The sequence below is a fragment of the Podarcis raffonei genome, chromosome 3 (genome assembly GCF_027172205.1).
Source record: "Podarcis raffonei isolate rPodRaf1 chromosome 3, rPodRaf1.pri, whole genome shotgun sequence".
NCBI classification, from domain to species: Eukaryota; Metazoa; Chordata; class Lepidosauria; order Squamata; family Lacertidae; genus Podarcis; species Podarcis raffonei.
In genome coordinates this window covers 102924906-102938117 of record NC_070604.1, presented here as the reverse complement: position 1 = coordinate 102938117, position 13212 = coordinate 102924906, and the positions used below count along the sequence as shown (strand labels likewise).

At 39.2% G+C, this 13212-nt stretch overlaps 1 protein-coding gene across 2 annotated transcripts in view; it reads right to left on the bottom strand.

The window, feature by feature from the left end:
• PLEKHH2 (pleckstrin homology, MyTH4 and FERM domain containing H2) overlaps positions 1-13212 on the bottom strand; it is a 69302-nt gene that overhangs the window by 51597 nt on the left and 4493 nt on the right. For both annotated transcript variants that reach the window (XM_053383341.1, XM_053383340.1), the window contains exon 2: positions 11815-11944. In XM_053383341.1, coding sequence (XP_053239316.1) covers positions 11815-11937 — 123 coding nt within the window. In that variant the 5' untranslated portion in view covers positions 11938-11944. The remainder of the gene's footprint in view (positions 1-11814; positions 11945-13212) is intronic.

Here is a 13212-nt window from a genome sequence, read left to right as displayed (position 1 = left end):
GGAGACGGAGCTAATTTCACCAGACAAGCAGAAACACTTGTGCTGATGCAGCAATCTCCTTAGGTCTACTTTGAATTCTGCCCTTTGTCACTTGTTTGCAAAACATTTTGAGGATAAAATTGCTTGCCTCCACCGAGATCTTAACTCCACAGTTATAGCAGATGGATCTCATGGGTGTCCAGAGCACAGTCTAGTCTTGTTGTGTTGAATGAGTTTCAGTTAGTAATACTCAAGGATGTGGCCAAGGGCAAATACTTGCGCTCTGGACTCTTGGCTGATAAAAACCAGTAGAGAGGGGACGTAAGTGATTAATGCTTCCTTGGAAGACAGGGTGGTCCTTGCTTGCTTTAAGGAGGCAGTGGTAAAATCACTCCTCAAGAAATGCTCCCTGGATTCAGAAAATCTAAGTAACTACCAGCCAGTTTCTAATCTCCCTTTCTTGGGCAAGGTTCTTGAGCAGGTGATCTCAGACCAGATTCAGGTACTTTTGGAGGAAACTGATTTTCTAGAGCCATTTCAATCACGTTTTAGGCCGGTGAAACTGGCACAGAAACCGCTTTGGTCACCCTATATGATGACCTGTGTCAGGAGAGAAATGTGTCCCTGTTAATTCTCCTCAACCTCTCAGTGGCTTTCAATACCAACAATCATGGTGTCCATATGGAGTGGCTGTCAGAGAAGAGTTGGTGGCACTGCTTTGTGGTAGTTCTGGTTTCCAGAGAGTGTAGCTTGGGGAGTATTCTTCAGCCCTGTGGAACCTTCAATGCGGGATTCTTCAGGGTTCAATTTTATTCCCTATGCTGTTTAACATCTACATTAAACCTCTGTGTGGGGTTATCTGGACTTTTGGAGTACATTGTCTATGATATGCTGATGACACACAGCTCTGTTTCTTTTTTACAGCTGCAGGTGAGGCAGTGGATATGCTAGATTATTGTCTTATCTTGGTAATTGATTGGATGCAAACTGAAGCTCAATCCATATAAAATGGAGGCACTGTTAGGGGGCGGTTCCATAGACTCGATGGCTGGGAGATTTAGGAGTGGGTACACAGCTTGGACTTACTTCTGAATCTTTTGCTGCCACTTGAGGCTCAGGTGGCCTCCACAGTGCGGAGCGCCTTCCACCAGTTCCTGTTGGTGGCCCAATTGTGCCCCTGCTGGACAGGGACAGCCTAACTACTGTTGTCTATGCTCTGGTAACCTCTAGGTTCGATTACTGCAATGCGTTATACATAGGGCTGTCTCTGAAGATAGTTTGGAAACTTCAGCTGGTGCAGAATTCAGCAGCCAGGTTGCTCACCGGGGCAAGATGGTTTGAGCATATTACACCGATCCTGGCTCAACTGCACTGGCTGCCAATCAGTATCTGAGGCCAATTTAAAGTGTCGCTTTTGACCTATAAAGCCTTAAACGGCTCAGGACCACAATACATCAAGGACCACCTCTCTCCATAGGAACCTACTCAGATCCTGAGATCATCCTCTGAGGCCCTTCGTTGTGTGCCTCCTCCACAAGAGGTCTGGAGCATGACAACAAAAGAACGGGCCTTTTCTACAGTCCCCATTTGTGGGGAGGTTCGGCTAGTGCCTTCACCATACACCTTTAGGCGCCAGGCAAAAATGTTCCTCTTCAACCAGGCCTTTGGCTGATTGATATCCAATGCCCAAACTCGGAACTATGGTTTCATATATCTCATACTTAGTAAAACCATCATTAAAGACACAAAAATGAGTCAAATTTTTTAACATACAACTAAACTCAGGAAATTACTACTCTACATCTGACACTAATCAAACAATTCTCTGTGAGTTATTTTTCTTCCAACAATGAACAGAGAAAAGCCACATGTGAATAAATATCTAATGCCTTAAGGAAAAATAGTTCAAAAGCAAAGGCGATCTGCTTCCCTGCAGTCTCTTCCGTAGAACACTCTATACTATTTCACAGAGTTCAGCTGAAAGTCTTTAGACTTTATTTAGAAGCATTTTTGTTTCTACTTATCCCACAAACTGTATCATATTTTATTCTATGTTTATGACTTACATTCAATCAGATCTTCAAATATTTGCTATCAATTTTCTCCAAATAAAGAACAGTTTTCATTAAACTAAAAAAGGTAGATATATATATAAGCCTGGTAACATCAGTAAGTACAGTTGGGTGACTCAACTAGGTAAGCAAGATTGCAATACTTTCATAGGCGATGGTCAGTCTAGGGTCTTGAGTTCAACTTTCTCTTTTTCAATATTTACATGGCAATATTTACATGGCAAATTTAAATAATGGGAGATGTTTTCAGAATTGGCTCCTGCCAAATTACTAAGGGTTGAACTGTAAGAGCTGATTAAGAAATGCCAAGACTGGGAAGAATTAAGAGATAAGGCAACTGTAGCTAGTCCCTACAAATACAGTGGTACCTCGGTTTTCAAGTGAAATCCATTCCAGAAGACTGTTCCGAGTTCTGAAACGTTGGGGTATCAGGAAAGCAAAAGCGGAGTACAGAGGAAAAATTGAGGACCATCTGAGAAATTATGATACTAGACAAATGTGGCAGGGAGTCCAACATCTGACTGGTTATAAATCAAGGAATTCATCAGTGGCAGAGAGTACTGCTTCCTTGGTGGGAGAGTTGAATACCTTCTTTGCCCGATTTGAGGTGACACCAACAGTGACTCCAACAGGGATGCCAGAGCTATTGGCATCACTACCTACAGGAAATGCTGCCAGGGTGGAAGAGGGAGAAGTGAGGCGAATATTAAAGGAGGTAAACACGAGGAAGGCTATGGGCCTGGATGGGGTGGCTGGCAGGGTGCTAAGAGATTGTTCGGACCAACTGGCAGGAATCTTTATGAAGATTTTTAACCAGTCTCTGGCCCAAGCCACTGTTCCACCCTGTCTGAAATCCGCTACCATTATACCCCTGCCAAAAACATCAAAGATAGACAGTCTGAATGATTTTCGCCCTGTGGCGCTGACACCCATTATAATGAAATGTTTAGAAAAACTGGTGAGGAAGCGCATCTTATCTTGTCTGCCAGTGGGACTTGACCCTTACCAGTTTGCGTACAAGGCAAAGAGATCCACAGAGGATGCTGTGGCAATGGCTTTACATGCTGTCCTGACTCATTTGGAGAAGCAAGGGAACTACGCGAGACTGTTATTTGTAGACTTTAGTTCCGCATTTAATACTATTCTTCCGCATAGATTGGTGCCCAAATTATTAGACCTGGGACTTCCACCATGTTTGTGCAGGTGGATATTAGACTTTCTATCAAACCGATCCCAAAGGGTCAGGTTGGGTTCCCACGTCTCTGCGGATCTCAACACGAATACGGGGATGCCGCAGGGGTGTGTGTTGAGCCCGCTTTTATACATGCTCTATACAGCTGACTGTGCCCCCAAATACCCCAGTAATAAGATCATTAAGTTCGCAGATGATACAACGGTGGTTGGTTTAATTACGGCTGGAGAGGGGGAGACAGCCTATAGGAAGGAAGTTGAGCAGTTGGGGGAGTGGTGCAGGAAAAACAACTTACTGCTTAACTTAAAGAAAACAAAAGAGATCATTGTGGACTTTAGGAAATGTAAATTGAATATTCAGCCACTTATTATTGAGGGGAAGTGCGTGGAACAGGTCTCAGTGTTTCGATTTCTGGGAATGGAGTTGAGAGACGACCTAACCTGGGGAGAGAACAGCAAAGACCTGGTGAAGAGAGCACAGCAGAGGTTATATTTTCTGAGAATCCTCCGGAAAAACAATCTCTCAAAGGACCTGTTGATGGCATTCTACCATTGCACTGTGGAGAGCGTACTAACTTATGGTCTGTGCGTGTGGTTTGGGAGCTGCACGGCCAGGGAAAAAACAATGCTATCCAGGGTTGTAAAGACTGCAGAGAGAATTATTGGGTGCACTCTTCCCACCTTAGATCAAATCTATGCTGCCAGGTGCCATAAGAAAGCGGCAGAGATAGCACATGATAGTACGCACCCCGGAAATGATCTCTTTCAGCTTCTGCCTTCTGGAAGAAGGTATAGGGTTATAAAGGCCAGGACTAGCCGCCTGAAAAACAGTTTCTACGCTAATGCAATTCTGGTTCTAAACGCAGCATAAGGGGTCTCTGTAGTATAGTGTATTTTAAAATGGGGTTTAGAGTTTTTAGGGTTTTTTGAATGTTTTATGTAGTTTTTATGTAGTTTTATGTAGTTTTCAATTTCATTGTTCCGCAAGGGACAATGACAATAAAGATATCGTATATCGAAAACTGAAAACTCAAAATAGAAGCCTCAAAACAGAAATCTCAATACGGAAAACTCAATATGGAAGCCGCGTTTCTGGTTTGACTTCCGAGGTGCGCTCGAAAACCGAAGCATTTACTTCCAGGCTTACGGCGTTCGAGTTCTGAAACAGTGTTTATTAATACACAATACAGGTACCACTGTATATTGCTTCAGCTAGAGTACAAAACACATATTTATCATTATTGTGCATTTTCATGGAAGGCACTCAAGAAAGCTTATAAACATGGATTTCACAGGAAGACACAAAACTCCAAATGTACACTGGGATTCTAAGGGAGCTGCAGTTCACAGCTGATGTGGCTCTGAACTGATAAGTAAAGATTTATGGGCCTTAATCTGGCCACTAGAAAAACACAATGGCCAACGTATAATGTCAGGACAGTTGTCAGTATAGTTACATATCTCCTCTGCTGCACTGGGATGTACCATCGCTTCTACAAAGTCTGAAGCAAATTCCTTTCATATTAATCAAAGTGAAAAGCAAAGCAAAGCAGACTCTATATCCATCTATTTGCCTGACCGCATGAGTGTGTCCCCTTGAGATAGGGAGTGAAGGAATGAAAAGCCTCATTCCCCCTTTGCCCTTCTCCACAGCTTCCTTGACAAGTTATTGTGCACACAGGAATTTGGCAGGGAAGGTTCAATTAAGGACAGGTGTCAGGGTTTGTGCTGAAGCTTCAAGGTTTTAGCATTCTTCCCAGGTTCTCCAGAGGAAGTTCCAACAGCGCCTGACATTTACTAGGTACTCTACCCTTCGCTTCTTCTTGCCAGTTTGTATAAAGTACAGTCGTACCTTGGATCTCAAATGCCTTGGCTCCTGAACAAATCGGCTACCAAACGATCAAAACCCAGAAGCGAGTGTTCTGGTTCTCAAATCTGGTTCTCAAGGATTTTCGGAAGCTGAATGTCTGGTGCGGCTTCCAATTGGCTGCAGGAGCTTCCAGAAGCCACACTTTGGTTTCCGAACATTTTGGAAGTCGAACAGACTTCCGGAACAGATTCCGTTCAACTTCCAAGTTACCTCTGCCATTGAGAAAGTGAACATTGGGATACATCAGGTGTTTTTACTAGCATTAATAGTTACTATCTCCTGCCAAGCATGACCACACTCATACCCAAACCGTGTCTTCATAAGGTCAACCAAGTTTGCTGATAGATTGGGTTATCACAAATTAATACAAAAGCTTAGGCAATTAGAAGACCTGCAGTTTTACAGTTCTTCAGTTTTGATACATAGACCAGTGAAACGGAAAAACCAAACAAGAGAGAAAAGATAAAAGCTTTCTTACTGAGAAAACTTCTGCTTTATACTACACTGTGCTCTCCGACAGCACTGCCTTTTTCCATTGTGCATTATTCCCTTACTCCCCAAAGGCTGATATCTTTTTTCATCCACTCAGATTCCAACAGAGTATCTAAATTACATGATCTCCAGAAGACGTCCTGTGTGGGGCTGTTCAATATAATATTTACTTTTTGCTTAAGAGTGAAATTGGCACAAATTTCCTCCAACAGCCAATGCTGTCATTCTACAATATGCAGCTGCTCTATCAGGATCTTAGTCTCAGATCTGTGCCAGTACCTACTGTACATATTTATGTATTCCTTTCTTTTTTGCCAATTAACCCAGCAAAAGCACTGAAAATTCACTGGAATGATTCTATTTCTCAGAATGAGCCATATTAATTACCATCATATATCAAATTCCAGCCGTTTTGATCCAGCAGAAAACACCAGACACTCCAGTTAATGTCACAATACAGTGTTACTTCTCTTTGCCAAGATCCTTTAAAATAACATTGCACTCCAAAATTGATTCTACAAACACGTCACTACAGGGTTCCATGTTTATTCTGTAACAATAATTTTCAGATCAAGTTTACTTTAAAAGAATTTGTGCTTTCTAACAGCTGGGCTTAAAACTCTGCAGTCCTGAAAGTCAAGAGATGCTATTTCTCCTTCTGTCATTAGCTGCATCAACAAAAATTCTGCGGGCCATCTAGTTCCAAAAACAACAAATATGCCCCACTCTACTGTGTATTTGAATTATTCCTTAATATAGTCTATGCCAGTAAATGAAGTGACAACCAATTTACCAAATGGTAATATTTTTAAACACTTCATCTGCATTAATGAAAATGTGATATTATTTGTTCCTGTCATGCATTCTAGTGAGTGATAAAGGTAGGAGCCTTATCACACAATAGCCTCCTCCTTACCCCAATATTATTAAATTAAACAAATATTTAACATTTACTGCATTATACAAATATAGCAATAAACTATAATGACATTAACCATTTTGGCCTTTAGTCATTTTTATTAATTAGCATCTTTTCATTAATATGTAAATAACTTCTTCAGTGTTCCTATCATTCCCAAATGGGTCAGTGTCCATGGATGTTAACTAGATGGTTGCTGGTTCAAGCAGTGGGTTGGACTAGATGACCCTTGGGTCCCTTTCAACTCTACGATTTTATGATTTTTTATTATTAGGATTTTACAAAACTCCATTTTTATAAAACCTCTCTACCTGGTTACTCAAAGGAAATTCTCTTTACAGGCAACCAGATTAATGGCTATGTATAGAAGCCCATGCTAAACCATGCAAGGGACTTTGCAGGGAATCTAAGGTGAATGAAGGCCCCATGGCCTCTTGTATCAAGTTATAAAAGTTATCAGGCTATCTCAAGTCTTTAAATAGACAAATGAGGTAGAATTATTCAGCTGCTTTGCTACAGTTGCCAGGCACAGGATGCTGCTTCAGCTATTGTTGTGCAAGCAGAGGTTTTATACTGAAATGGCTAACACAACATAAGTCTCAAAGTTATTTAAGTTTCTGAACAATGTGCATTAAAGATGCAAAACGGATTGCCAAAAAGCAGAGGCAAACATGCCAAAGTTCAACTCTTCAAGCTAATTATTAAGCAAACATTTTTTCTCCAAATTTAGTCATAAGACTCTCCTATAGCTAGCAATAATGTATTACAAATATTTCCAGCCTCCTTCCCTCTCTTCTCCACTTACCAAACACTTTTCCTTTACCAGTTCTGGGTTTTGTTTTGTTTTCATAAGGTATAAGGATAGAAATGCCAAATTACCCCCTCACCATTTCCTGTTTTTACAACCATCCTTCAGTAAACAACTGTTATTGAACACATACTAAAACCACAAAAGGAGCTAAATATATCGTTTTAAACATGCATAAATGGCACTTCTGTCATACTTCATACCAAAGACACTCTTCCCAAATGCCATGCTGTCCCCAGGGGGCAAAGGTCATAGAAATGCTAGGTAAGAGAAGTTGGAAAAGAAATTATGAAGAATTCTTTTAAAGGTGGGAGGAAAGTTGAGACAGTCTCTTTATAATAGTACTCATGTCCATTATTTAGACCATAGGTTTCTTGAAGGCAGGGGCTTGCCTGTTCTGCTTATTTATTTAAATATGTTTTCCCTTGCATTTTTTTGACATATACATGTCCACAAGCTGTATGTTGATAATGCATGCTGCTTCCAGTGAGGTGGAGATGGCTTACAAATATTGTCTTACAAAGATCTAAAACAATTAAACAGTTAGATAACAAATACTGTTAATACAGAAAGGAATTCAGAAAAAAACAGAAAATACACTGCCCAACCAATGTACGTTCACATTATAAGCGGATTTAAAACAAAGCCGATTTAAATATCACGTGTGAAAATTATCTTCATCTCTGACTATAGTCCTAGAAATAATTTTTTCTAAAGGTCATTCCCAGAACAGCTTTAGAGTACATATGTACTTCTTCCTAGCTGTCTTCTCTTTTAACCATCCTGGCACATACAAGAACCCCAGAAGGAAAAAGTCTATCTACACAATTCATTGCTGATACAACCAGATTACAAAATCACCTTGTTCTGAGATTATACAAACAGAAACCATTGCTCCTGCTTAGAACAGGTCTGTTGTCACACGATTTTAGCGTGTACTAGCGCCACACATGGGGCAGGCTGCAGAGGGGTTCAAACAGATTTAACCCTTTCTGCTGATGTTTCCTGCTTAAAATTGAAAACATTGCTACAGTTACCATCTTCCCAGTATACCTTTGAAGTATTAAACTGCAGAGGGGTGCAAGGGGAAGGACAGCAGGTGTAAACTTTAGTCCCCAATTCTCATTTCTAGTAGGAAAAGAGACCAAATAAATGTTCTATGAGGACATTCCCTGCTTTCCTCTGTACTATTGTGCTATGAAGATACTTTTTCTTTTCCGATTGGTAGGAAATGGAAAGAGGAGTCTTCAGCTCTTGGTCTGGGGGAATCAGGAAGATATTGCAGATTTTTTTACTTATTATTTCAAACAAAATGTACCCCTTCCCCCAGATTCTCCCAAGAACCACCATCAAATAATTTAATTAACTGTTTTTCTTTTTTGGGTATATTTAAATATATTGCTGATAATCTCAAAAGTTGAGTACTTGAACTCAAGGAAACAAAATTTGACTGATTTTATATAACAGTATTTTTATCCCACTTTGGAAAGTCCAAAATAAGCTTTTAAGAGTAAACCTGAAAGAACAGATTTAAACCAGCATGTGGTGAAGCTCAATTCATTGTTCAATCCATTGCTTACTAGGGGAACTGATCCCATAGAATGGTCCAGTTTCCTCAGGACTTTTGGGTCAGTACTTCAACATCCAAGAACTATGGACAGCAACAAGTGTCAGCAACAATGGCATGACCCTGTTTATGCAATGAAATGTTAACTTTGAGTTGTTTAATAGAAACTGCCTTACCATTCTTCTTTGAACTCCAAAAAGGGGATAAGGGGAATGGTGGTTCAGCAGATATGGATGTATGCAAGAAAACTGTATGTGTGTAAGACTAAGAGGCAGAAAGGATCTTTCCCCTGGGGCAAATGTAAGTGAGTTTAACCTGGTGAAAACAGATTTTTTTTAAAAAATAATCCTGATTCTCAAAAAGACTGAATTGGCAGTGACATATATAAAATTCATATTCCTATTCAGGAAACATATTGGGGTCATGATGGAGAGTTCAGTGAAAATGGCAGTGTGCAGTATCAACAAATTAGGCAAACTTCATGCTAGGAAAAGTAAAACAGTCAAGGTTAGGATCAGGATTTATGTTTTACATACTGTACCAAATTGTTTCGTGCACAACTGAACTTCCCTTCTGCACCCCACTTTAATTTTGTGTTTTGACATTCAAATTGAGAACGTGGAGTGGGTGTAAATTCCTAGATCCACCCTTAGACACATTCCCAAGGCTGCATGTTGGCAACCCATAGAATAGCTTCCCATTCTTTCATGAGTGTGTTTAAGGGTTTTGTGTGAAATGCATATACACTGAAGTTCCAGAGACAGATTTAAAAATGCTCTATTACCTGTTCTTAGTTTCACACATTGCACCCACCTCCTTCATTTCTTTTCTGTGTTCTCTCTTGGGTGGCCTCTCTGGAGTTGAACTCCAAAAAGGAATTTGGCACATTGCCTGTTCCACTGGACTACAGTCTGGCCTAATCCTATAGTAGTATTTAACCTCATCATGCCCCAACCCTTCGTTTTCCTTGATCCCTTAGTCTATAGTGAATGAGCTGGGTCAGATTTCACCAAGGTCATATATGCCCTAGCTCCTGATAGAGGAAATAAGTGACAACACTGTCACTTTGGTACTTTGTGTATTAGGTGAACTGTGACAAAAACATGTGTTGTAGAAAAGGGAAAGGAAATGTATTTTCCATTGTAAAATGCCAACTGCACTCAGCTTACAGAAAAACACTCCTGACATTTCCCTGAGAAGGGTTTTTTCCCTTTATTTATTTTGCAATACTTTGCAGATTCAGAAAACTCAACAGTAATAAAATAAATTCCACTTGAGCTCTACAGACAGTATAAGTATGTTACAGTAGAGGTACTTTCTACACCATTCTTTGAATTCCTATGAAGACCTCTCCCACTTGCAGCAACAGCAACTTCTGCTTAGATCTTCAACAAATTCTCTTTCTTTGCATATAACTTTTTATAAAGCACACCCTGACTAGGCATAAAGGGGGGGGGGTTCAGTTTCCACTACTGAAGGTCTGTATTCCCTTGTCTGCTTCCTACTCCCACATTCTCTCCCATAAATGCTGCAAGGTCATGCTGTTAATCATCCAATGTGTGCTAACTTCAGAAAGAAACAAAAGACTGAACCTGCCGAGTGAGAATTTCTTTAAGGATAACTTTAAAAGGCAACATTGTATAGATACCACATTTGTCTCATGTTTAATAGTTGTGGTTTTTGAGGAAATTCTTACCAACTATTTCTCATCTGTGCTTGTGCTGATAAGACATTAAATCAGGGGTGGCTAACCTGCAACCTTCTAGATGTTGCTGGACTACAACTCCCAACATCCCTAACCACTGACCATGCAGGTTGTAGCTGGGAGGGGGCCACAGGTTAGGCATCCCTGTATTAAGTTTCTCTCAGTGATAGTTTTGCCTTCAGACATTATTCTAAAATAGATACTGCAGTTTATCTTGTTTGTTTTGCTTGATAGGTCAGGGGAGTAGATACGTTCAGGCACATCCTTTACACCTTGGAGACACAAGTCTATGTCTGTTTGCATCATGTTGTGGTCTGCCAGCAAAAAAGGATGGGAAATATTCTCCCTATAGCTTTCTTAAACAAACATGTTTAGTCTGTATGAGAAATGGAAGGCACTCATGAGCTTTCTCTGCACCCCTGGTATAAAGAGGCCTTTCTTATTTCAAATATTATTTCAGTTCTTTATGTGAAATTAATTACATTTTCAGCACTTTCCTGATTTTGCATTCCTCACTGTTCTCCCCTATATTCTCTGCCAACTCGAACAGCAGCAGACCACCCTTGCAGTCCAAATGGCTATATTAAAACCTATCTGTGAAACAGGAAATACTATACAAATCAAATATCCTTAATAGCTAAAGGTTTGCAAACTTATTTTAGCTTTAAAACACACACACACATTTACAAGGAAATGTTATTGTCCATGACAAGAAAAAATGCTCAACTGTCTACTGTCAGATGCAGCTCTACTTGTACGAAAAATGTAAGCGTGATGAGTCGTGTCAGAATATGATTGTGTGTTCAAATGAACATATTCTTAAAAGAAATGTATTGTGGAAAGACAGCATTCACATTCAGATACATACACATGCTAATGATCATTGGAAAGTGTATCAGTTGCTCATTCAGCAACTGAAATGCATGTAGGATTCTAATTTCGCACCTGAATCTTCTTAGTTTGATTGAGACTGTACACCACCATAATCCTGCTTCCTATATAGAACAGTATTTCTTCTTTAAAAAACACATATATTTTCTTTAGGAATAAATATATAAATATGAGGACACTTGAATAAAAGTCTAATGATTACCACAGTCAGATAAACCTGATCACACAATAAACATCTATTAAGTTATTTGGATCATGATTTAATTATAGGTTCTTTAAAAACAATAACTTTTATTATATTAAGATGGCTTAAGACCTACCTTGTCTGCTAACAACTCTCTAATTTTGCTTGCTTGGAGGCGAAATTTCATCAGCTGGGATTCTAGAGCTATGCATCTTTCTTTCCAGTTTATAGTTCCCTCAAACTCTAGCAACTCTGCCATATTTATGCTGTGAAGGGGGAAAACAAGCTATTTAATATTCCATATAATTGTTTCTTCATTCTTATATACATACAGAAGGTGTTCCTATATATCATAAATAGCAGCATAGTAAAGATTTTTACTCTGTGGTAAGTTCTACCAAGTTCAATGTTTGCCCTCCAGTATTATTATTATTATTATTAATTTTGTATACTCCGCTTCATCTGTAGATCTTAGGGTGGTTCACAACATAAAAATACAGCGTGTTTAGGACTACAATTTTAATTTAACAACTTCAGTAATATCCAAAGAGAGATCATACACATATAATGTTCCAGTGTTTGATCTCAACTTATTGAGTTGGGGCTAGGTACAAATCTTTCCCGTAAAATCATTTTGCAAACTGATAAGCTCCACTGACAAGAGCTGGATTAGGAAATATCACCCATTTATTACTCTGGACATTTCATATCCAAACTGCAACTTTAAAAGATCCAGTTTAACTAATTAATGTTTCTATTATTACTATTAGACTAGTTACACAAAGGTCTCCAAGCAACTTATAGCATATTTAAAAACATGAGCATAAATACATTATAGTATCAATACATTCACACAAAATGCATGAAATTACAAAATTCACAAAACAAACCTCCATAACAGCCATAGAAAAGCTTTGACAAGTTATCACTATCCAAATAGAGTTGTAGCTGAGCCAACAGCCTATGCTGACGGAAGGCACTCTGTGCTGAGGTACCTGTGTCTCCTCTGAAAGCAAATGAACCCCCCAAACTACAAACACACTCCTATTTAATGGATGTTTACCACTTAGCAAAAAAATAATAATATATATCTCATGAAACAGTTTACAAACTTCATTAACACACTCAAGCAAATATAGAACGACAATTTTCTTGGTGAGCCACTGAAAGCCAAGGTGAAAAATAGATCTTTATGGCTCTTTTAAAGGTATTGAGGGATCACGCTTGGCAGATATCACTTGTTTCTATCATGAAACCAACGAGAAAAAGACAATCAAGATAAACAACTATTGGCTGAAAGAATGTTTAATTATCTACCACATTATTTACATGTACAACAGTTTTCAATATTTTCCAACAAAAGCTGTTATAGGGTTAACTCCTAGATTATTTAGAACTTGTCAGTTATTTATCTATTTAAAGCATTTTGGCTCTTTAGTAAAAAAAAAAAGTTAGTTAGCTAGTCTTACTTCTAAGGACATAAACACGCTTTGCACTGTAAAACAACTAGCCAGTGCTCTTTTCTGTTCAGGTA